Source organism: Mastomys coucha, unplaced genomic scaffold (genome assembly GCF_008632895.1).
Source record: "Mastomys coucha isolate ucsf_1 unplaced genomic scaffold, UCSF_Mcou_1 pScaffold5, whole genome shotgun sequence".
Classification (NCBI taxonomy): domain Eukaryota; kingdom Metazoa; phylum Chordata; class Mammalia; order Rodentia; family Muridae; genus Mastomys; species Mastomys coucha.
Window position 1 is genome coordinate 64991317 of NW_022196911.1, and position 25680 is coordinate 65016996.

Sequence of the window (25680 nt, forward strand, 5' to 3'; positions counted from 1 at the left end):
AGACTTTTGGTCAAAATTAGTAAACTTTATTTCAATTTCAAAAAATAACAAAGGCAGCTTAAGCTTTGTTTGTTCTTCTAGATCAGAGATATGACCCAAAGCAGGCACTAGCCTTCCAAAGTTAAAATGCCTGTAATCCCAATCAAGTCACAGGCAAGCAAAGACCTTCATGGTGGAGTCAGGCAGGGAACTGGCAGGGTAACAAAACCCTGCAGCTGGGTCAGTGAGTCCGAGACAGCACAAGTGGAGGACAAGACAAAAAGCCCATCAAAAATGGGATCCAGAACTTCCAGAGGGTTTTGTCACAAGGGGTTATGTACAAGGGACCCAGGCTAGGGTCACAGCCTGTGAGGTGAGGGAGTCACAGCCACTGAGGTGGTCTGACCCTAGCCAGCTGCTGCGCCCTGCTCAGTCTCAGTTCTCTTCATCGCTGTCATCAGGGCTGATAGCTGGGCTGGTGAGGCTGTAGGTGGGGCTAGTGGGGGAGTAGCCAGGAGAAGTGGGAGAGTAGGTGGAGCCCTTGGGAGAGGTGGGTGAGTAGGTGGGACTGGTGGGCGAGTACTTGGGAGAAGTGGGTGAATAGGTAGGGCTCGTCGGGGAGTATTTGGGAGAGGTTGGAGTATAGACTGGAGAGGTTGGTGAGTAGGTAGGGGAGGTTGGAGAGTATTTTGGGGTGGTAGGTGAATAAGTGGGGCTGGTAGGAGAATACTTGGGAGAAGTGGGTGAATATTTAGGGCTTGTAGGCGAGTATTTGGGAGAAGTTGGGGTGTACTCTGGTGAGCTGGGACTGTAGGAAGGACTAGTTGGGGTGTACTTGGGTGAAGTGGGGCTGTAGCTTGGCGAGCTCGGGCTGTAGCTTGGCGAGCTCGGTGTATAGGTTGGAGACTGTGGTGTATATCGTGGGCTGGAGGGGGAGTAGCTCGGTGAGGTGGGGGAATAACTGGGTGAGGTTGGGGAATAGCTTGGAGAGGTTGGGCTGTAGTTAGGGCTGGTAGGTGTATAGTTTGGACTCGTAGGTGAATAGCTGGGTGAGGTTGGGCTGTAGCTGGGTGAAGTTGGGGTATAATTGGGACTAGTTGGAGAATAGTTGGGGCTGGTGGGTGAGTAACTTGGGGAAGTTGGTGAGTAACTTGGAGAAGTTGGTGAGTAGCTGGGAGATGTCGGTGAGTAACTGGGAGAGGTGGGGGAATAGCTTGGTGATGTCGGTGAGTAGCTGGGAGACGTTGGGGAATAGCTAGGAGACGTCGGTGAATAGCTGGGAGACGTTGGAGAATAGCTAGGTGATGTTGGAGAATAGCTGGGAGACGTCGGTGAGTAGCTGGGAGACGTTGGAGAATAGCTAGGTGATGTTGGAGAATAGCTTGGAGAAGTTGGGGAGTAGCTAGGGGAGGTGGGCGAGTAGCTAGGGGAGGTAGGGCTGTAGTTGGGACTGGTTGGAGAGTAAGATGGAGAGGTTGGGGAGTAGGAAGGTGAAGTAGGGGAGTAGGAGGGGCTCTGAGGTGTATAGCCCCCAGGGGAGCGCGGCTCATAGGCTGGTGATGTTGGTGAGTAGCTGGGAGACATAGCACCACCTGTAGGAAATGACAAAAACGGAGATAGTGGTGGAGAGCCCAGCATAGAAACAAGGGCGGAAGGAGGAAATGGTATAGCAGCTCACCTGGTGAGGGGATGTATGGGCTTGAGGGTCCAGGGGAGCCCGGAGAGCCTGGTGTGGGAGACCACGCAGGGGAGTAACCTGGGCTGAAGCCACTGGCATCAGACGCAGCACTGGGAGAGAAGCCAGCTGCTCCTGGGGTCATCCCGCTCCCTGAAGGAAGAACAGGTGGAATCAGCAGGAGCTCAACACATCCCTTTCCTCAGCCCCCAAACACATTAAGTCTAATGCTCCTCTTCCTGGACTAGGATACTCACCAACACTTGGGGACCAGGCACCATAGGCTGGAGTTGCACCCTGGTTCCAGGGTGTCATTGCAGGAGATATGCCTCCCATCGGACTGGGTGCAGAGCCAAAGAACATGCCAGTAGCTGCAAAGAAGCCCAGAGTAATTTATGAGGAATAGCGCTGAGGACTAATGACATGCATTCCCTTGTAAGTCTACCCTTAAGCGTCCCCACAGACCCAGCCAGTTCTACACAGCTGAAGCCCTCAAACTCACGTCCAGCAGCCCCCAGGCCGGGGATATTGGTGGGGATTTCCATGCCGTATTTGCACTTCTCAGCATCAAGCAGGAGGTCAAAACAGCCAGTACCAGCTGGAGCGAGCTGGCCCAGCATGATGTTCTCAGAGACTCCCTTCATGGGGTCGCTCTCCCCATGTGCTGCTGCTTCCATAAGGACATCCACCTGAACAAGCAGAAGACATCAGTCCCTACTCACAGCACGGGTGCTCATCACCAACAGTGATGGGCAGTGCCAATGGCCTGCACGTTCACTCCGGAGACAAGCTTCCTTCTTTCAGTCTACTCAGAAATTGCCTTTACTGAGCTGGGCATAGTTAATCCCAGCACTTGGGAGATACAAACAGAAGGATCTTTGTGAATTCAAAGCCATCCTGGTCTCCACAGTGAGTTCCAGTTAGGGCTACACAGTAAGACCCTGCCTCTTACATACACAAATGATGATAAAATAAGACTGTCATTAGTAGCTGGTCATGATGCCTCACACTCATCCTTCAGAGAGCTTTAGTGACAGGACAGGGTTACTAAGGGTTACTGAGCTTAAGGCTAGGAAAGGCCTAGTGAAGTCCTACCTCTAAAAACCAGGGGGGTGGGGTAAGGTTGTCAGTACCGTTTCTTCAAAGGAGCATTTCATGAGTGGTCCAGTGTCCTGGCGGTTGACCCCATGACGAGTGATGGCCATCAAGTGGCCACGGCATGTCATAGTGTCACACAGGAGAGCCAAATGCCGATAATTGACATAAGAACCATCAAAGGAGATGACATGGTACAGTTCTCGCTCTAGAGCCTTCCGCACAGCCTCAATACCCAGTACCTGCCAGAATTGAAAGGAAGAGTCAAACCAAGTTACCTCTGTTCATCTCCCTGATCCTGTCACCACCCAGATTGGCAGGGAGGATATGGGGCAGTCTATCCCAAACAACAACAACATGGATCAAGACAAAGCCCAAGCACGGAAATCACAAGTGGGGAGTTCCTGGAGAGACATTTAGGGACTATGTTCTGTGGGCTCTCACCGTGAAGATCTCCACAATATCATTAGACGTGGTGCGCACAGGGTCTACATCCTTCTCACTCAGCACCCGCATCAGGCTCACGCCATCCGTCTCTAAGATCCATTCCTGTAGGGCCTTGAACTCTCCATCCTCTGTGATGATGATCTTCTTCTTGTTGTCCGTCTGAGGTAAGTGCATGTAGACCTGGAAAGACAAAGAAAGCTCAGGTCAGGTCGAACGGGGGCACAAGGAGGCGGGCAGTTGGCCACAGCGTAGAATGGATGCTGACCTTGCTGATCTGCTCGATACCCTGCAGAGTCATATCTGTCAGCATGTTGGACTCAATGCAACGCAGAAAAACATCATCATCCATCTTGTCCACCACCTCTTCTTCCTGCAACAAGAGTGAGGTTCATCACCTTTGATCTCCTCCATTCCCTCCCTAAACTACAATCTGCCAAGAAAGAATTGCTTCCTTGTCTTCACTAAAACTCTTAGCTTTTATGACATTAATATATTTTTGCTTTATGTTTATGAGTGTTTTGTTTGTGTGTATGTCTGTGTTCAATATGTGCCTGGTGTTGGGAATGAAACCTGGGCCCTTTGACTAAGAATTACAAATTACTTATTAAACTGGGCAGTGGTGACAGGTACCTTTAATCCCAGCACTTGGAAGGCAGAGGCAGGTGGATTTCTAAGTTTGAGGCCAGTCTGGTCTACAGAGTGAGTTCCAGGACAGCCACGGTTACACAGAGAAACTGTCTTGAAAAACCAAAAAACAAAAACAACAACAAATCTCTCTCTCAACCATATAGGCTCCTGGGACTCAAACTCAGTCCATCAGCATTGGCAGCAAGAGCTTTTGCCTGCATAGACCTTTTTGAAAGCCCACAGTGTCCACTTGTGTATAGTGGATATAGTATAATCAAGATCTTTTACTTTCATAACCATTCTTTCTATACCAGGTATTGTATATACACCTATAATCCCAATAACTGGGAGATGACGACAGGAGATCAAGAGTTTAAGACCAGGGCTGGATGGCTCAATGGTTAAGAACAATGACTGCTCTTCCAGAGGTCCTGAGTTCAAATCCCAGCAACCACATGGTGGCTCACAACCATCTGTGATGGGATCTGATGCCCTCTTCTGGTGTGTCTGAAGAAGTATACTTACTTATATATAATAAGTAAATCTTCAGCCGGGCAGTGGTGGTGCACGTCTTTAATCCCAGCACTTGGGAGGCAGAGGCAGGTGGATTTCTGAGTTTGAGGCCAGCCTGGTCTACAGAGTGAGTTCCAGGACAGCCAGGGCTATACAGAGAAACCCTGTCTTGAAAAACAAAAACAAAGATATTTTTAAAAGCAAACAAACAAAAGAGTTTTTTTTTTTTTTTTTGTTTTTTTTCGAGACAGGGTTTCTCTGTATAGCCCTGGCTGTCCTGGAACTCACTCTGGAGACCAGGCTGGCCTCGAACTCAGAAATCCGCCTGCCTCTGCCTCCCAAGTGCTGGGATTAAAGGCGTGCACCACCACCGCCCGGCTAAACAAAAGAGTTTAAGATCAGAAATATGAGCTAACATTGAGGAGTCCTGAAGTTGTCGGAGAGATGGGCTCAGTGACTTAGAACATTTGTTGCCCTTTCAGAGGATTTGGGCTTGGCTGCCATGTGGTGGCTCACAATCATCTGTAACTCCAGTGCCAGGTGATAAACAGCCTGTTCAGACCTCCAAAGGCACAATGGATCAATTCTGGTTGGCCTGGAACTCAACAGATTCAACTGCCTCTATCTCCTGAGTACTGCCAAACAAAACAAAACCTAAAACTCTTGCTGTCCTTACACAAATAAATATCACGCCAATATTAAAACTTTTTTTTTTTTTTTCGAGACAGGGTTTCTGTGTGTTGCCTTGGCTGTCCTGGAACTCACTCTGTAGACCAGGCTGGCCCCGAACTCAGAAATCCACCTGCTTCTGCCTCCCAAGTGCTGGGATTAAAGGCGTGCACCACCACACCTGGCTTCCAATATTAAAACTTAATTGTTCTAATTAAGTGGACTTATTGTAACTGTTTTGACCCTCCCAAATGCTGAGATACAGGCATGTCTATTTATTGTTTCAAAGACTTTTTACTTGTAATTTGGACTTTTCCTACTTTACCTACCCAGCTGCAACTTTCTCTAACTCTTTCTATTCTCCAGCCTTCTTGACTTGAAGTAGCTGAGATCAGAACCATCCAACTGCAGATGGCACACACTACATCCCATTCCATTTTATTTCTCCCGGGTATCCACTTACCTCTTGCATCTTGTTTTCATCACTATTCATGATGCGGATACGAAGGACCAGCTTCTCTGCATTATCATCATTGAAGATACAATTCAAATCATCGCCAAATCCTAGTAGGAACAGTAATGCCCATGAGAAAGAGCACATTTAATAGACTGTCAGTGTTGGGCATGAGGAGACAGAGACGGGTGGATGGATCCTAGAGATTCACTGGTCATCCAGCCCAGACAACACAGTGGGTCCCAGTTGCCAGAGTGTCAAAGAGGAAGACATACCTAATGTCAACCTCTGGCCTCCAGACGTGCAAGTGCATGTATACATGCACACACCAAAGCAAACCCCAAACACCTTGGGAAAGGAAGAAAAGGAAGGAAGTACAGAGAGGACCTGAAAAAGATCATTTCTGGGGCTGGCGAGATGGCTCAGCGGGTTAGAGCACTGATTGCTTTTCCAAAGGTCCTAAGTTCGGATCCCAGCAACCACATGGTGGCTTACAACCACCCATAATGAGATTGGACGCCCTCTTCTGGTGTGTCTGAAGACAGCTGGATCGAGCGGGGCTGGAGCGAGTGGGACTGGCAGAGGTCCTTAGATCAACAGCAGCCACACACATGATGGCTCACTGCCATCTGTACAGCTACAGTGTACTCATACACATAAAATAAAATAAATCTTAAAAAAAAAAAAAAAAAAAAAGATCATTTCTTTAATGACCTGTTGGAGAACAGAGATGTTTACAGGTGACTCTAAGGACCATGAAAGTAGAAGAAACTTAGGTGGGACATCCATGTGGGCTGTCTCCTTAGCCTTACCTGCATTGATTTTTTCAGCAATCTGCTCCATGGTAAGCTTCCGGTCAGTCATGTGCTTTCGGTCGAGTTCCACACGTAGCAGCCAGGGGGATATTCGGGCCACATCAAAGTCAGGCATTTCATAGTACACATTCACCCACTCCTGGTCCTCTGCCACCACTGTGCTCTGGGGGTTAGGGTCATAGTAGATCGCTGTATTGGCAGTCACCTTCCTCAGTGTTGTATGTTCCAAGCGGCAAAGAATGTCCTAGGAAGAGACAGTGACTCATGACGTGGTCCCGGGGGTCACTGGGCTTTTGGCCTAGTGAAATTGTCAGAGTATCTCTCGATTCAACCTACTCTTTATTTATTTTGTTTTTTGTTTTTTTGAGACAGGGTTTCTCTGTGTAGCCCTGGCTGTCCTCAAACTCAGAAATCTGCCTGCCTCTGCCTCCCAAGTGCTGGGAATAAGGTGCGTGCCACCACTGCCTGGTGGTTCAACCTGTTCTTGCTAGGAAGTCCATTATCCTGATTCTTACCTTGGCCCTTTCAGCATCTCGTGCAGATTGACCTAACAGGAAGACAGTGAGTGAAGGAGTCTTTGGCTTCTTGGAAATGTTGATAAGCTCCTTAAGTCGAGGTACACCCAAAGTCACATTCTTGGCAGACACACCAGCATAGTGGAAGGTGTTCAGGGTCATCTGAGTGGCAGGTTCTCCAAGAGACTGAGCAGCCAGAGCTCCCACCATTTCTCCAGGATGGGCCTATGGGAAAACCGGCATGAGGCAATACCTATCTTACAAGTTGTGGGATTCAGTTAGGATGAGACTATCTGTGTTAATTATAAAGGGACTTGGGGAAGATGAGTGCAGCAAAGGAAAGAACATTATTTCCTTTACAAGGGCTTCAGTTTTTTTGTTTTTGTTTTTGTGAGATAGGGTTTCTCTATTGTAGCCCTGGCTGTCCTCGAACTCAGAAATCCGCCTGCCTCTGGCTCCCAAGTGCCAGGATTAAAGGCGTGCACCATCACTGCCGGCCCTCCCCTCCCTCTCTCTTTTTTTTTTTTTGTTGTTTGTTTTTCAAGACACAGTTTCTCTGTGTAGACCAGGCTGGCCTTGAACACAGAAATCTGCCTGCCTCTGCCTTCCAAGTACTGAGATTAAAGGCATGCGGCACCACTCTCCATCTACAATCTCTTTTCTACCTTTTATTTCCTACTTTTACTTGACTTAGACATACAGGTAGACATTCTAGGAAAATAAAAGACCCCAAGTCATACCCCAGTCACAGCACTTACTTCCTCAATTAGCACTGCACTACGATCACTTTGTATGAACCTGTTTGTTTCACACAAGAGGGGCAATCCCTCGTTTCTAATGTTGCTATGATATAATGCCATTGCTATACATAGCAGCTTTGTCCTAAGTCTAGTTTGGAGAAAGCAAAGCAGGTACTACTTGTAGTTAAGTCTCAAACTTGGGACAAAAACCTGAAGTGCCTAATTAAATACCAGGAGATGTAGAGAGAAATGGACTATTCCTAGTAACCAAAGAAGCCAATAAATAAAAGAATAAAAATCAAGGCTAAGGGGCTAGAGAGATGGCTCAGGGGTTAAGAGCACTGACTGCTATTCCTGAGGTCCTGAGTTCAAATTCCAGCAACCACATGGTGGCTCACAATCATCTGTAACAAGACATGATTCCCTCTTCTGGTGTTTGAATACAGCTACAGTATACTTACATATAATAAATAAAATCGTTTAAAAAAAAAAAACAAGGCTAAGGAGAAGTGTAACACTCACAATGGCTTGGTTGAACTTGGACTCTATCTCCCCAAGCAGCCAGTCGAAGGCCTCTCCACTCAGCCGAAACTCCTCAGCCATGCGGCGAGAGCAGAGTGTGGATCTTAGGTGGATGTTGAAGAGCAATGTGGCATTCTCCTGTGCCTGCCGACTTAGTGGGTCATCTCCATTCACAATTACCAACTTCTTGCTTAATTCTTTGACTCCTGGGGCCCATGGAGAGGCAAAGAGATGGTCAGACCAAGCCATAGCAGTGTCTAATCCTCCAGTCAAGTCCAGAGACCGCAAAGCAGGCACTTCTTACAAAGACTGAGCTGCCTATTTAACTTATCAAAGCAAACCTGGCCTCCAGGTTCTCCCAGCATCCCTCAGTCCATACCTGTTACAAGGTAGGGCTGGCTCTTCCCTATGTAATCCAGACATTTTGGTTACTAATAAGCCTTTGGTACTGCTGAACTTGCGGTTGCTGGACCTGGCTCCCCTCTCTCCCATCTTACCTACTGGAATCGCCCAAATGTATCTGCCTCTGGCTATACTCTCCTTGATCTACAATAACCTTTCTTCTCCATCATAACTAGGTGGTCATGTCCTTATTTTTTTCATTTGCTTACCTTCTACCACTTTGATGGGGTGCAGGTCAGAGGGAAGGCGAGGGTTGATGTGGAAGATTTTCTGAGCATTCCAGATCATCCGCAGAAGGTTACAAGGGAGGACCACCTGAGAGAGGAGGAATTAATAGGAGGACTATCCATTAGGATGACAGTCGAACAGCAGGACCCTTCTAGTCTAGCACTCCACATTTCTATGTACCTTGCTGTCACCAGTTGGGAAGATGACCCTGAGCACTTCCCGATCTTCACGCATTCGCTCAAATTCCCGTTCCAGCTCATTCTGTATGTGGGCATTGCTCAGCACATCCTTTACCAGATCCTCCTGAAGAGTTCGCCGAAGGGCCCTCTCATTGGTATAATCAAAACGGAACCTAGAGGGGACAAGGGGGTGAAATCAGGACAAACAGGCTCTGTGTTTTCACCCCACTAAGGCATACTGTGAGGTTTCCAAATGTGAGCAGACCACTAGGAACAGGAACAGCTAATGAGACCTAGGCTTGCACCTATCTGTTCCTCTCTGCTCCTTTTTAGTAGTAAGACATAGGACAGATTCAAATCTGCCTCTATATCCACTCTCTTCCCATGCAGCAACTACTTCAAATGGGTGGAGTAATGTTGGTGCTAAAGGTAAAGCCTGCTGCAAAATGTATTAGGTCATCTTTTTTTTTTTCCTTTGGTTTTTCAAGACAAGGTTTCTCTGTATAGCCCTGGCTGTCCTGGAACTCAGAAATCTGCCTGCCTCTGCCTCCCAAGTGCTGGGATTAAAGGCATGTGCCACCACTGCCTGGCTAGGTCACCTTTCTAAAGGGAATCCTGTAACTCAGGCAAGGCAGTAAGACCCAGGGGTGTAAACCACTTGTTTTCCTGTTTTCTTACTTCTTCTCAAAGGCTTTATTAGAAGGTTTAAGTGTAGCCAGATTCTGGAACTCAACGCTCTCCCCTGCCAGGCCATCCTCTCCATAGCGTAGCTGTACCACCTGGTTGATGGAGTTTCTCACAGTTGCATCATATTTCACCATCACCGACTCCATGGATTTTATCAGCCTTCGCTGAATATACCCTAGGAAAGGAAGTTAATTGAAAGACCCGAGGCAAGAGCATGACAAAGCTCAAAATGCAAAGACCAAAATTCAAATCTACCGTGGGAAACCTTTAAACCGAGAATCCCCACTCCCATCTCCACAGGAGCTCAGAAAGGGCCTCACCAGTCTCAGCAGTCTTAACAGCTGTGTCAATGAGACCTTCTCGTCCTCCCATGGCATGGAAGAAGAACTCAGTGGGCGTGAGGCCAGCCAAGTATGAATTTTCTACAAAGCCTCGGCTCTCAGGACCATAATCATCCTTGATAAAGTGAGGAAGAGTCCGATGCTTAAATCCAAATGGGATCCGCTTGCCCTCTACGTTCTGCTGCCCCACAACAGCAATGACCTAAGGGGGAAAAGGCTGCATATAATTTCTCCTTGCATTGAAGTATGAATTTAGGACATAAATAGTACATGCCTGAAACCTAAAGTTGGAAAGAGGAATCAGAAAGATACTAAGTTCACACTCAACCCGGGCTACACAGCAAAACCCTGCTTGTTTGTTTTTTAAAAATAAGGCCTTTTACACGTGAATGGATCTTGTTTCAAGCCACGGCACTGCAGCAGTGGTGGTGGTGAGGAATTCCCTACTATTTTTCCCATCTTTCCTCACACCAAAACTTGTACACACCATCTTTCTTCCAAACTCTGGTGTAGGCTATATATCTGGAAAAATGAAGCATCTTACCTGGGAGATGTTGATCTTGGAACCTTTAGCTCCAGACACCACCATAGACTTGAAGTTGTTATATTCAGAGAGGGATTTCTGTGCAGAGGAGCCAGTTTTGTCTCGAGCATCATTGAGAATACGATTCACTTGATTCTCAAATGTCTGACGCAATGTGTTTCCTGGGGTGGGTTCTAGCTCATTGTTATGAGCCTTCTCAATGACCTGGAGACAGAGTTTTCATTGACACATTTGAGTCACTATTCCCCCTTTCTCTCTAAACCCTTATATCTATTTTGTTCTTGCAGAGTTAAGTTCAGATCCCTAAGAAGATCTTCTCTGTCCAGCCTTCCCTCACCTCTATTACATCTTGTTTAGCTTTCTTAATAGTGTTCTGAATGTCCTGGTAAGTCTTAGAATCTGCAATGGAGTCCCCAATGCCAATGGTATGACCTATGGAGAAACAAAAAAACATTAGCAACAACAATCATTTTGACTCCTAGGCAATCTAAGAGGACAGTGTGAACAAATAAAGGATAAACAGTAAGTGAGGAGAAGATTCAGATATGATTTGGAAGGGCTGGCTATACTGACCCTCGATGAGAAGCCAGTTGTTAATGACAGTCTGAATGTTCGAGTAGAAGAGGCGGGTGATGTCATGACCCATCTCTAGGTAGGAGATATGGACCAGAGAGCCTGCTGAGGTGCCCAGGGACTTCTTACAAAGGATGCCCATGATAAGCTCCCCATTCTCCACTACCACCTGTGGACAAACACTCATTCAGATTTTTGTTCTTATTCCCAAGTTCAAATCCTGTATATACTCAGAAGCCCAGCTTACTTTGGTGTCCCCAGGAGAGATGTGCTTGTAAGGGCCACTGTCTTCATCATCAGGGTGGGTGCTGTGGGTACGAATACAGTTGATATGACCAGGTATGATGAGGGAGAAGATTTGCTTTCCTGTCCACAGGGGCCGAGGCTTGAGGATAGCTGGCTGTGGGACCTTTCCATCCCACGTGGACAGAAACATTAAGAGGTTCATCACTTCACCCTGAAAGGTGAACAGCAAGAGAAGAAAGTAAATAGGAAGGAAGATCAAACCGAGTTTCATTATCTCAGGAACATTTGGAAGACTGCCCTGCCTAACAAAGCAAGCCAGATTTTGGAAGCAAAAAGATGCTAGAAGTGTCTTTCAAATTTTTAGTTAAACACAGAATATTGTAATATTAAGATCTGACTTTTCTTTGAATAATTAGAAAATAAAAAATATCGAAGTGATAAAATAAAAATTTAACAAGGACAAACTTTCTCTCCTTTACTTTACAGATAATACATGAAATAAAGAAAAAACACTGTAGCTCTCCTTCTCTGGCTCTTTCATGCTCAGACCCCTTTGCCCACCCAAGACCAGTTTCCATTTGGATCACACACCCGCTCCAGGAAGACATCTCTCTTAGTGAATTTGCGTACTGCCGTAAGTGTGTCTTGCACAATACCCATGACAGGTCGATTGCTTTGGGGGGTGACAATCATTCGAGGCACCATGGCCAACTCTTGGATCTCTGCCCGTGTCTCCAGAGACTGTGGCAGGTGCAAATTCATCTCATCTCCATCAAAGTCTGCATTGTATGGAGTTGTCACACTGTAGCCAAACAGAGAAAGAAGTCAGAGTTGGGACTACTTCTTCAGCGACATAATCAAACTGCCTGGCCTGTTCCCATCTCAGCCTGATTCCCTCAGGTAGAGAACTAACCTAAGATTCAAGCGAAAAGTAGACCATGGGAGGATGCGGACCCGATGCCCCATCATGGACATTTTGTGCAAAGTTGGCTGACGATTGAAGATAACAATGTCCCCATCACACATGTGTCGTTCCACCTAGAGAGAGGTGAGGTACAGAGAAGGCTTCAGTGAAGGAGGCACACTAAAATGAAATGACAGTAGATCCAGTCTCTTGTAAATTGGAGATGATGCTACGATGCTTTTTCACTGTTATTTCACCTTCAAACATCCCCTTTCTACAGTCCTAGTCCAACATCAGGTTACTAAGGATAATAAAATGTAGTAATCACAAACATCCATGAAACTCTCTCCCCTGCCATGCACATGCTGACACAGGCTGATGTAACCTCACTTTGACATCAGAGGCTGGCAACACAACTGGTTCAGCAGAACTCTTTAAAACAAAAGGCACCCATTGTCATAGTGGTATACACTAGCACTAAGGAACTAAGGCAAGAGGAACATGTATTTGAAGTCCACTATTTCTAGGTTAGCCTGGGGTATATAATGGAAACCTGTCTCAGATAAAGCCCCCACAACAGTCTCTGACTGCCACACCCCTAAAATAACCAGCCACTCAACAAGCTTAAATTTAGGCCAGCCCCCATTCTACAGGAGGATTCCAGCTCTGATAACTAAGAATGGTCATGGCCTATTACATGCCTTATAGCCAGTCTGCAGGTGAAGGTCACTGGGCTTAGGATGGAAACGTAAGTCAATTCGATCACCGTTGTCTCGGATAATGTACTTAGCTCCTGGATACTGGCTGTTTCCCCTGCGTACTAATTCCTGAAGTCTAGGAAAGAATGAAGTATGAAATGAGCAAAATACTTTCCAAAAACCACGCATTCCCACCTTCACCCCAAACCCCAAGTGGATGCCAAACTTATAAACTTCAGGGCCTTCCTGCTTTGTTCCAAGCTGTCTCTTCCAGATGAGGAAGGCACACAGCTGAGAACATGTGCTCTACCCCTACCTTGGCCACTACGGGCAAGGTTTATGGACTAAAGCACACCTGTCAATGTTGAAGGGTGTGACAATCTCTGCAAAGGTCATGTTGGCAGCAATGGAGCGGGGCACACCAACTTGGTCAATGGATAAGTTAGGGTCAGGGGTGATGACAGTCCGGGCTGAGAAGTCTACTCGTTTGCCCATTAGATTCCCTCGAACCCGTCCTTCTTTCCCCTTCAACCGTTGCTTCAGGGACTTGAGGGGACGGCCAGACTTCTGCATGGCCTATAAGAAAACACAGGAAGGGGCACTCAGGCAGTCAGCACTGGGCTCTCCTCCAGAGTTCTGCTGCCTCATGCTGGCCCCCACCCCGGCTCCAATCCATAAGGGCAGGAGTGTGCAGACGCACACGGGGTAAGCCAGGCAGTTCATTGTCCACCATGGTGGCCACATGGAACTGGAGAAGTTTCACATCTTCTGCGATGACATGGGCAGCTGCACCATTCTGCTCGTTCCGCCGCAGCTGATTGTTGATCTTCACAATGTCAGCCAGCTTGTGAGTCAGATCATCCTGAAGTAAAAAGTCAGCAGCATCACAGTCAGGCCACCAGGAACTAGGGTGCCCAGCACACGTGTGCCAAGGGCACAGTCACGCTCCCTCCACCCTCCCCTGGGAAACTATGTTAAGGGTACCAAGTGGCAAAATATCTTCAAACTCACATCAGTCCACCTGGCCCTTTACACATGTTACACCTAAGTGTACTTAAAAGAAAGCATTCTCTAGTCACATGTTCCTTCCTAAGATACCCAGCGAAGATTCTTAGAGCAGTTTACCTGGTTTCGAGCAGAACCCTGCATCACCACAGCAGGTCGCACAGAGAGAGGAGGCACAGGCAACACCGTGACAATCATCCACTCAGGCCGGGCATAGCGAGGCTCCATGCCCAGCACAAAACACTCCTCATCTGAGATGCGTTTGAAGATTTCATGCACTCGTTCTGGACTCAGCAAGATCTTCTTCTCCTGAGAGTCCTCATTAACATGCTTCCATTCAGCATACAACTCTAGGCCAGAGCGCCGGATCCGGGGCTGATACCGCCCACAGCCACCATGGCCCTTCCAAGGAGAGAAGAACCATTAGAACCCAGCACAGGGCATTACATTCCTGCCACACCATGCAATATATTCCACAGCTATGTGTGATTTCACCAAATTTTCTACAGCCACTTTCCCATAGTCTTAGCAAGTCCCTGTCACCTTCTCTTTGGTCAGATCTTCATCACCCTCAGGCTGCTCCACACCAAACTTGTTGTCCATTTCCTCTCCACCTTCACAGATGTTTTTGCCCTTGCAAAGGTCATAGACATGTGTAAGCCGTTTCTTGGGCTGCCCCTTAGATTTGGCCAGGATATCCTTTATCTTCGGGTTGTTCTGGGGGAAAAACAGAGCAGGGTCAATTGGAGCTGTTTCCTGGCCCTGCCCCAGCTAGCAACTACCCTCCCAGTCTAGGGGCACAATCCCTACTCACAGAATCTACAAGCAGTTTGGAGCAGAAGAAGCAGACACAACGCAAGACCTTCATTGTCTTCACCAGAAAGCCCACATGAAACACGGGCTTGGCCAGTTCAATGTGGCCAAAATGGCCAGGACACTCGGTCATGTTTCCTATGGAAAGACATACCAGACACTTTCTTCAAAGTTCCCACTAACTCTAAAGAACTCTAAAGGTTCTTTGTCTGTTGGCTTCTGAGACAGGGTTTCTGTGTAGTTAGTTTTAGTGTCTTGGAACTTTGTAACTGGGCTGGGTTAGAACTCAGAAATTCGCCTCCCTTTGCTTCTAAGTACTCAGATCAAAGGCATAACCCACCATCCCTAGGCTAGAGACTAGGATTTTAGTTACCCATCCTTAGGTATTCCTCTAACCCCAGCACTTACCTGCACATGTCTGGCAGCGGCCTGTCCGCTCAATCACCCCCTGCCGTGGATCCATTAGTCCCCCAAGTTTGGGGCGACCTCCCTCGGTTGTCTCTGGGTATTTGATACCACCCTCTGTCACAGACATCCGCTTCTGCAGAAAAGAAAAGCCAGTACCAACTAAGTAGGATTCCTAGTGTGCAGAGCTGAAGAGTTCTGTAATAAGGCCTAAGAAAATTCTAAACCACTTGTTTAATCAGGTACGAAATGGGAATGTTAGCATAGTTAAAACTCTAGAATATTAAACTTGAGTAACACACCCAAGCATGCTTCTCCAGCCAGCACTGTGTATGCATGAGGGGTAGAGGGTGAGTTGGCATGTATTCCAACCTAATATGAGCCTCGACGCTATACCTACCTTTAGTATTTTGAGACAAGTCTTGCTAGTATTTCATGCTGGCCTCAAACTCAAAATCCTCTTGCTTCTTTCTTTCTTCCCATTCCTCCCCCCCACCCCCACCCCAGACAGGGTTTTTATGTATAGCTGTGGCTGTCCTGGTACGGGCTCTGCAGACCAGGCTGGCCTCAAACTCACAGAGATTCTCTTGCCTCTGCCTCCCAAGTGCTGGGATTAAAGGCATGCACCACCACTGCCCGGCTGCTTCTTTCTTTCAAAAGCTAAGGTTACACAAGCACCATCTTGCCTCTAGCTAGTACCAGAATCGCAAATATAGCTCTGGGTTAAATTCTAAGTCATTATGACAACAGTAAGATTTAACAAAAAAGAGATGGAAAGAAGTTCAGTGTGGAGTCAAAGCCAAAATTCTATTTTTTTCTTCTCCCAAGGTGAAATCAGGCCAATGACTATGGGAGTCTCTGGAGAATCTCTCGGTACCTTCAATGTAATGTGCCTGAGAGCCAAAGTGTGCTGTCAAGACTTATCTACCGACTCTTAACTTCAGCTCCTGAAAAGGAACAGCCATTTGGAGACTTAGCCTCTCTTAACCCCTATCTTTAACCACTTACTCCTTCTTCTTAGGGCCGAAACTGCCGGAACACTTTTATACCCAGGTGAAACTTTATTGTAAGCAAGGACACAGGCTAGCAGAGCAGAAATGAATAGCTGAAGTCCCAAGAAAGATGAACCCAGGACTCAATGAGTCAATTGAGTGATGAGAACTAGAGGAGCTCAGAAGATAAGGTCTTTCTTTCTGTTCATCTGAATATATAGGGGAGGATGATGCAGACCTGGGCTCAAACCCAGGTCAAACTCAAGCACACTAATAAGATGCTCAAGGAAATCTTGAGTATCTTCTCATACAACTAAAGGTAGACTTTCAAATTAGTCAGGCTTTGTTCCACCAGCTTGTAGACGTATAAAGCTCAAAGAAGTTAATAAAAGCTTCACTGAGTGTTAACTCTGAGATATAGACAAAATTTGTTCCTCTAATCCTAACCCTACCTCCTTACCTCTTAGATGTCTCATGAAGTTATTTATCCAAGCCTAGTCTCAAGTAGTCAACGGAGATGAAACCCAACACTCTCTAAACACAGGCTCATCCTACTCTCCTATACGATAGCAGGAACAATGATATATATGTGTGTATATACATATATATATATGTATATATATTTGAGACAGAACCTCACTAAGTAGTCCTGGCTCCCCCTAAACTCAGAGGTCTGTCATGATCTGCCTCTACAGTACTAGGATAATTAAAGGCATGCACCACCATGACCACTCATTCATTCAAGACTTTATTTTATTTGTATGGATGGGTACACTGTCTGCAGACACACCAGAAGAGGGCATCAGATGCCATTACAGATGGTTGTGAGCCACCATGTGCTTGGACCTCTGGAAGAGTAGCCAGTGCTCTTAACCTCTGAGCCATCTCTCCAGCCCTCATTCATTCATTTACAAAAAAAAAAAGAGATTTATTTATTATATATACAATGTTCTGTATGCATGTATGCCTGCACACCAGAGGAGGGCACCAGATCTTATTATAGATGTTTGTGAGCCACCATGTGGTTGCTGGGAATTGAACTCAGGACCTCTGGAATAACAGTCAGTGCTCTTAAGTTAACCCCTGAGCCACCTCTCCGGCCCTCATTCATTCATTCATTCATTCATTCTTTTCTTTCTTTTTTGTTTTTTTGAGACAGGGTTTCTCTGTGTAGCCCTAGCTGTCCTGGAACTCACTCTGTAGACCAGGCTGGCCTCAAACTCAGAAATACTCCTGCCTCTGCTTCCCAAGTGCTGGGATTAAAGGCGTGCGTCACCACTGCCCAGCCTCACTCTTTATTTTTGAGACGCGAACTACTGTAGCCTAGATTGGCCTTAGGTTCCCTATGTAGCATATGACCTCAAACAAGTTGAAGACCCTGGATCCCATTCACGTGCCCGCCAGATAAATGGCAAGTTTGTTCTCAACAGCCGTTTGTTAATACTAAACTACATTGTGTAAGACCTGGCACTAAGGAAGGTACTAGAAAGAACTAAGGAAAGAAAGTTTTTCCAATGTCAAACCAGCAATCCTATAACAGGGATCTGACCTGCTATTCTTGGGCAGAAACCAAAAGTCTAAAGGTATAGGCTGAAGAGGTTCTTAAAACCCAAAATTGATTGTGTGTTGTGGCACATACCATTAGTTCCAGCACTCAGGAGGCAGAGGCAAGCAGAACTTTTTGAGTTCTGTGTTAGAGCGTCATGGCTAGTTGTGTCTAAACAAAACAATACCGGCCTCAACACCACACAAATAGGTAAATAAATTCAATCAAGATGATATGACTCAGGAGACAGGCCTGGGGTGGGACTAAATTAGTAGGCTGTACCCTTACCAGCTTCTTTATGTCCCACGCTACATGAAGAGGATTTTGCTCACTATGAAATGTAAAAACATAGAAGCAGACATGAATCTGGCCACTGGTATACACTAAAAAATTCCACCTCTCTCTGCTCAGTCAATACTCACCAAACCTCACCCTTCTAATTGACTAATTTTCTTTCCAAGCATCCTGAGACTAGTCCAGAGGCTCTCCTTGCAGCAGGTATAGCATAAATGGAAGGACTACTCCACCAAAGATTAACAAATGGTAGTTTGGGATTATTCACTACTTTAACCCTTTACCAAGCACTGGTTCTTACTGCCTACAGGACATTCTTGGCGTGTGTGTGTGTCACAGGCTGGCTTTTCTTTTGTGTGTTACTCCTGGTCACAGGAAAAAACAGAAATAACAACAACAACAAAAAACCCCAAACAGCCTATACTATAAGCTCATTATTATTTTTTCCCCCTCCCGGAACAGTGTTTCTCTGTGTAGCCCTGGCTGTCCTGGAACTCACTCTGTAGACCAGGCTGGCAGTGTCTGCAGTCAGGAAAAAGTACCAGATGCACAAGTCTTGTTTCACTCTTGTTAGCCTTATCTCTAGGTCTCTAGTCTTACCTATACTAGGAAGGTTCTGCTAAGCACAACTTTAACTATTTGCTTATATATGTTATTTCCACTTGACTATAATCCTTGAAGCACAGACTATGATACACACACATACACACACACACACACACACACACTCTTCCTCAGTGGCTCATATACATACCAGCAAATGGTTAAATATACTGGCAGATTGTAGGAAATCAGACCCTTATTAGACTGTAATTAATTTTAATACAAAGATAGTCTCATTCATTTGTGTAACTCATACTATCCACTTCAAAGAGTACATAAATGACTGAGGATATAGTTTGGTGGTACAGTGTGTGTTTAGCATGTGTGAGGGTTTAATGCCAGGTCTCTCCCTACCCCAACTCAAATAATTTCCTATAACAGCATTTTTTTAAAAGAGTCTCATTGTGTAGCCCTAAATGTTTAAGAACTAGCAGCATAGACTAGGAGAGCCTTGACAGACTTTTTTTAAAAAATGTATTTTCATAGGTCTGAATGTTCTACATGCATGTATACTGCATGTGAGCCTGGTACTAGAGAAGGCCAGAAAAGGGCACTGGACTCCTTGGAACCAGAGTTAGGGTGTTGTGAACTGCCATGTAGGTGCTGGGAGTTAAGGCAAAGTCCAATAGCCAGTGCTCTTAACCACTGAGCCATCTCTTTAGCCCCATGGCAATGTACATTCCTATTTATTTATTTATTTATGGTATATGAGTATATTGTAGCTGTCTTCAGACACTCCAAAAGAGGGCATCAGATCCCATTACAGATGGTTGTGAGCCACCATGTGGTTGCTGGGATTTGAACTCAGGACCTCTGGAAGAGCAGTGGGTGCTCTTAACCGCTGAGCCATCTTTCCAGCCCCTGTACATTCTTTTTTAAATTTAATTTTATGTTATGAGTAGGCATGTCCTGTGTGTGGGTATGTGTCTACGAGTGCAGGTTCCCTCGGAGTCAGAGGCATCAGGTCCCCTTGGAGCTAGAGTTACAGGTAATGTGAGTCACTAATGTGGGTTCTGAGAATAAACTCAGGCCCTCTGCAAGGCCAGTATATGCTCTTAACCACTGAGCCATCTCTCTAATCCTAGCAGCAGACATTTTGCTAATTCAAAGAGCCCTCTGTAATTCAATTTCTACCCCAAAACTTGAAGAACATCTCAGAGAAAGCCCCCTTTTCCTACCCAAACTAAAATCATCTAATTCCCTCAAAAACAGGCTCTCTCGCTGAACCCAGAGGTCACCGATGTGGCTATACTAACTAATCAGCAAGCCCCAGAGATCCTCCTGTCTATCTCCTCGCTGCTGGGATTATGGGAGCATACCTCTACACCTGTTTTTTTTTACATGGCTATTAGGAACTGAAACTCAGGTCTTATGCTTACACAGCTCCCCAGCACTAAGTGCTGTATCTTTTAAAAAGGAGTAAAAGGCAGGCATAAGGGCCCGTGCTTGTTATCCTAGCACTCAGGCAAAAAGAGCTTTAAATTGTGCAAGCCTGGGTTATATATATATATATATATATATATATATATATATTGTTCTAGATTAGCCAAAACTATATAGTGAGACCAAGTCTCATAAAACCAAACCAAAACAAAAAACCCACACCTCATTTTGTACATTAAGTAACCTTTTCTCTTATCTGTTCACAATACCTTCAAAAAAAGATTCATTAAGCAAGAAAACCCAAACTTGCCAGGCAGTAGTGGCACACGCCTTTAATCTCAGCACTTGGGAGCCAGAGGCAGGCAGATTTCTGAGTTTGAGGCCAGCCTGGTCTACAGAGTGAGTTCCAGGACAGCCAGGGCTATACAGAGAAACCCTGTCTTGAAAAAACAAAAACCAAGAATAACAACAACCAAAACCAAAACCAAAAAACCTCCCAAATTTAAAAATATTTATCTTAGCAACCAGAAGCCATTTTAAAAAACAAAAACAAAACCACATAAACTAAAGAATATTTTAATTCATTAAAATAAAGCCAGGCATGGTGACATGTGCCTGTCACCTCAGGAGGAGGAATGAGGATGCAAGGCCAATCTGGGCCTACATGGACATCTTGTTTAAATAATGAAATAATACTTTTATTTTTCCCCAAATAACCAAAATTTTTTACTTAAAACTGTTAGGTGCTATCCAAGTTCTCAATCCTTGGCTAACAGCACCCTTATTTCATGCTCCAGATCTACCAGTCCTCGGCAATGCTAAAATTGCAGCTTTGTGATCCAGGTACAGTGGCATTTGCCTGTAACACCAGAACTCAGATCCAAACACTGTCTCAAAAAACAAAAAAGCTACAGAGACTACTCAGTGCTTAAGAACACTTATCACAGAGTTGGGTGTGATGGCAAACTCCTTTAATCTCAGCAGGTAAATCTGACTCTCTGAGTGAAAGGCCAGCCTGGTCTACAAAGCAAGTTCCACAATAGCCAGGGACACACAGAGAACCCTTATCTCAAGAAAACAAAAACAACAACAAAAAACTTAACCAAACTAAACCAACCCCCTCCACCCCCACATATTGCTCTTGCAATGGAGGTGGGTTCTCAGCCCGTGCCCAGGGGCTCCAGCCGCCTGTAAGGCTCTAGCTCCAGGTGTCCAACACCTCTTCAGACTCCCCCACATACACATGGCATGCACATAGGCACACTCATCAAACCTTTTTATTTTTTACTTTTTTGTAAACAACTTGAATACAGCTCCAGGGGATAAGATGCCCGTGATCTCTGTAGCACTTCCACCCTTTCCCACATACTTAAAAAAGCAAAACAAAACAAAAACCTACAAAAAAAAAAAAAAAAAAAAAAAAAAAAAAAAAAAAAAAAAAAAAAAAAAAAAAAAGCCAAACCAAACAAAAAACAATTCAGCTTCACAAACATATGATGTCATTCAATGGGATTCAGCACCATCTAGTGTTGAAACTGAAGCATGTACGACTCGTAGAGTACAGAGCACCTATGCTTCTTTCCAGCGTACAGAAAACCCTGTGCCCCTGTGACTTTGCTACAGTGCTTCAAAAGTGACAGCAGTTTGGGAACAATGGATTTAGACTATAGGACAGTTTTGTTCTACTCTAAAGATAGGGCCTAAGATATTCAAAAAGGGTTCCTATTAGTAAATATTTATGTGACTTTCAATTGTCATTTTCAAATAATGTTAAAACTTATACCAGCTGGGCGGTGGTGGTATACGCCTTTAATCCCAGCACTTTGGGAGGCAGAAGCAGGTGGATTTCTGAGTTTGAGGCCAGCCTGGTTTACAGAGTGAGTTCCAGGACAGAGAAACCCCGTTTCGAAAAACCCAAAAAACCAAAACCAAACCAAACCAAACAAACAAACAAAAAACCCTTATACCCAAATAATTTTAATTACATGCCAGTCAGCACCAGGAACTACTTGGAATGATGAGTAGCAGCATTCTATAGATAGCAGAAAGTCAAGAAAATTAATCCTCCAACAGTGACAGGCTATTGAAGTAAAACAAAGCATGGGGGAGGTGGTTTACAGGATACTATTTAATGGTCAGAGTAGCCATCTAAATACAGAACACAGTGACATGAAGAATAGGCAATACGGTCTGGGCAATGTTTTTAAGCAGCAGAGACTGATTAAACAGCCCCGGAAGCAAGAATAAACCTGCAGTGTTAAAAGGTAAGCAGATCAGAGTTGCAAAAGGAAACCAAGAAGGGCTAGAGAGATGGCAGAGGGGTTAAAGCACTTGTTGCTCTTGCAGAGGACCTAGGTTTTATCCCCAGCACCCACAGGGTGGCTTACTACCTTCTAGAACTCCAGTTTCAGGGGACCTAATGCCCTCTTCTGACTCTCAGGCACCAGGGACACATATGGTATACATATATGCAGGCTGGCATAAAGTAAATAAATCTAAAATATATTTTTAAGTTTGTTTTTTTTTTTTGGTTTTTCGAGACAGGGTTTCTCTGTGTAGCCCTGGCTGTCCTGGAACTCACTCTGTAGACCAGGCTGGCCTTGAACTCAGAAATCCACCTGCCTCTGCCTCCCAAGTGTTTTTTTTTTTTTTTTTTAATTTACCAGGAAACTGGTAATAAGATGGAGAGGCAAGCAGGGGCAGGATCTCAAGGAGTCTGGATCCTCCTGAGAGGATCCCGTGAAGGGAAGGACCATGATGAAAAGATCTCTACAACTACAGAAGACTGAGGAAGGGCTACTGCAGAACAGAGGTCAGTGGGTAGGTACAGTAGTAAAGGTAAAAGTAAAGGCTGGCCAGGTGGTGGTGGCAGCACTCGGGAGGCAGATCTCTGTGAGTTTGAGGCTAGCCTGGTCTACAGAGCAAGTTCCAGAGCTATACAGAAAAACCCTACCTCAATTTAAAAAATGAAAAAATTCCTGGTATGGTGCTGGTTCAAGAGATGCGTATATTAAAAATCGAATGACCGGGTGGTGGTGGCGCACGGATTCCTGAGTTCGAGGCCAGCCTGGTCTACAAAGTGAGCTCCAGGACAGCCAGGGCTATACAGAGAAACCCTGTCTCGAAAAACCAAAAAAAAAAAAAAAAAAAAAAAAAAAAAAAAAAAAAAGAATGACCTCCAAAAAACTAACCAACTTATTCTTCTATCAATACTGTATGAGGATGCCCATTTTCTCATTTTTGCTACCAGATTAAGAAACTCTTTTTTACTTTATTAGGAACATTTTTTTTTTAAAGATTTTACGAGTACACCGTCTCTGTCTTCAGACACACCAGAAGAGGGATCGGATCCCATTACAGATGGTTGTGGGCCACCATGTGGTTGCTGGGAATTGAACTCAGGACCTCTGGAAGAGCAGTCAGTCAGTGCTCTTAACTGCTGAGTCATCTCTCCAGCCCAACCCCCCCTTTTTTATTTTTAATTTGTGAAAGGAAAACAAAGTCTAACCAAGCCAGGTGTGATGTACATGCTTATGCTTTCAGCACTCAGAAAGGTAAGGCAGAAGAACCAACCATTTCCAGGGCAGCCTGAACTGAACAGGAAGATTGTTTCAAAATATTTTAATGTTTTATTAATCTGAAATTTATTTTGTGTTGGTCTGTGAGGTCTTGGATGTCCAGAAACCTGATGTAGGTTTTTCTTTTTTCTTTTGAGTTCTGCTATAGTTGAACCCTTACCCCACCAGAACTGCCTCTGTCTAGAATCAGCTAATTTATTTAATTCCACTCTCTATTCTTTCCTCTATTCCTCAGGAGGAAGAAGTCCAAGTCTCCAACAGCTTATCCTTTATCTATCCTCACCCACTTTGCATCAGCTCTTTTTTTAAAAAATTTATTTATTTTATGTATGTGAGTACACTAGCCTTCATCTGGTTGTTGGGAATTGATTTTTTTAGGATCTCTGCTCACTCCGCTCCGGTGGGCCCCGCTTGCTCAGTCCCTGCTCACTCTGGCCCAAAGATTTATTTATTATTATAATTAAGTACACTGTAGCTGTCTTCAGATGCACCAGAAGAGGGTGGTCGGATCTCATTACGGGTGGTTGTGAGCCACCATGTGGTTGCTGGGATTTGAACTCATGACCTTCAGAAGAGCAGTCAGTGCTCTTACCCACTGAGCCATCTCATCAGCCCCTGCATCAGCTCTTTACAGAGCTACTGTACATGCGTGTGTATAAAAACTATTGTCATATTTATAATTATCCAGTGGTTTCCTACTGAAAATAGAAATTCTGACTCTTTTTGAGGCAGGGTTTCTCTGTGTAGCCCTGGTTGTCCTGGAACTTATTCTGTAGACCAGGCTGGCCTCAAACTCAGAAATTCACCTGTCTCTGCCTCCCAAGTGCTGAGATTAAAGGCATGCACCACCACTGCCAGGCTCGAAATTCTGACTCTTTAGAGCGTAATTTACACTATTTCAAGCTTCTTCTGGGTACTCTCCTCACCCACCAACCCCTGCCCCAACACTGGCTTTTCAGTCTCTAGAATACAAGATTATTTCTTTCTCAGTTCCATAACACCTGTTTCCTCCACCTAAAGAAACAGCTTCGATGACTGATATACTATTCTTCATTACTTGGGTAATGTCACCTCCCCTGTCAAGTCTTCCAAACCCTGATATCATTCAAATTTCAGTGACTTTTTACAGCATTACCTCATTTTGCTTTAATCTAGGCACTTAACTGACTTATTTTTGCTCATTTCTTTTTGTTCTTAAGCTGTCGTCTCTACTGTTTTTCCCACAGTGTTTTAGAAGGTAGAGTTTTTGTTATATTGTGCAGCTGTGTTCCTAGTGCCTGGTGACTGTCACATAGCAAGCTGGGTGCTCGTGAAAGGACTAAAACTGGGGATTCACTTCCTGTACAACTTTCAACTCTGTCTCTCGTTGAGCCGCAGCAGTGCTCGAGTATGGAATCATCATCTCTGTCCAGTCAAGCACTCATCTCAAAACATAGTATTACGCGTGTTTAAGTCGTGGCATAATTTAACTTTGGGAAGCTGAAGGCTGGACCCCCACCCGCACAACATCAGCGTCTTTGATCCATTCTACCGGAGGATCGGCCAAAGGCATCAGCGAGAGAAGGGCGGAGCATCTTACCAACTCATCCGGACTCAGGACTCCGAACTGCACTCTCTTGATGGTGCGCAGCGGGCATGCGCTGTCCCCGGAGGGGGGGCCACCCCCGTGCATGGCGAGGCAGGCGCGCTGCGCAGGCGCAAACCTCGCTACAAAAAGCCTGCGCCACCGCCACCTAAGTGCTCAGAACCCGTCCGGGCGGCCACCAGGAAAGATCTCCCGGAATAGGGAGGGGAAGGCCGGAGGAGGGAAAGGTGGGGGAGGGGAGGGAGGGAGGAAAGGCAGAGAAACGAAAAGGGCTGAAAGAAAGCCTTTTCTCCCTTTCCGGAGATTCGTCGGCTCCCAAAAAGGAAACAAAAGAAGGGAGGAAAGGAGGAGGTTTTGGGAGGGAGGAAGAAGAAAAGGGGTAACGAATAAATAAGTAACCGGGATCCTGAACGGCGGAGGTTACGGCAGTTTGTCTCTCCCCCTTCCGGGAGCCACCTTCTTCTCCAACCGTCCCGGTCGCGCTCTCGGCGCTTCTGAGGAGAGAACTGGCTGAGTGACGCCCTTTATAGATTCGCCCTTGTGTCCCGCCCCTTCCTTTCCCGCCCTCCCTTGCGCTACGGGGCCGCCCGCACCGGCCTACACGGAGCGCGCGCGCCGAGGTT

At 45.6% G+C, this 25680-nt stretch overlaps 1 protein-coding gene across 1 annotated transcript; it reads right to left on the reverse strand.

Moving 5' to 3' along the window:
* Positions 1-4: 4 nt before the first annotated feature.
* On the reverse strand, positions 5-25551 carry Polr2a (RNA polymerase II subunit A). Its single transcript, XM_031354476.1, has 29 exons — positions 25052-25551; positions 15080-15212; positions 14673-14809; positions 14402-14575; positions 13979-14260; positions 13554-13715; positions 13209-13429; positions 12857-12989; positions 12165-12289; positions 11843-12053; positions 11253-11462; positions 11006-11174; positions 10770-10864; positions 10433-10636; positions 9868-10090; positions 9539-9722; positions 8862-9033; positions 8663-8768; positions 8052-8257; positions 6790-7014; positions 6272-6518; positions 5469-5569; positions 3462-3566; positions 3194-3376; positions 2788-2991; positions 2157-2343; positions 1912-2025; positions 1658-1807; positions 5-1571 (listed from the first exon to the last, which is right to left on the reverse strand). Exons 1-29 carry the CDS (start codon positions 25142-25144, stop codon positions 415-417), a joined length of 5913 nt encoding a protein of 1970 aa, XP_031210336.1. The 5' UTR covers positions 25145-25551; the 3' UTR covers positions 5-414.
* Positions 25552-25680: the final 129 nt, after the last annotated feature.

Bases quoted from the DNA above. Each gene is read 5' to 3' on its own strand.
- Polr2a (XM_031354476.1), bottom strand. From the start codon at position 25,144: ATGCACGGGGGTGGCCCCCCCTCCGGGGACAGCGCATGCCCGCTGCGC. The intron at 8,258-8,662 runs GTAAGCAAATGA...CATGGGCCCCAG, and splicing joins CCCCATCAAAGTGGTAGAAG to GAGTCAAAGAATTAAGCAAG. The intron at 5,570-6,271 runs GTAAGGCTAAGG...TGTTCCTACTAG, and splicing joins TGCTGAAAAAATCAATGCAG to GATTTGGCGATGATTTGAAT.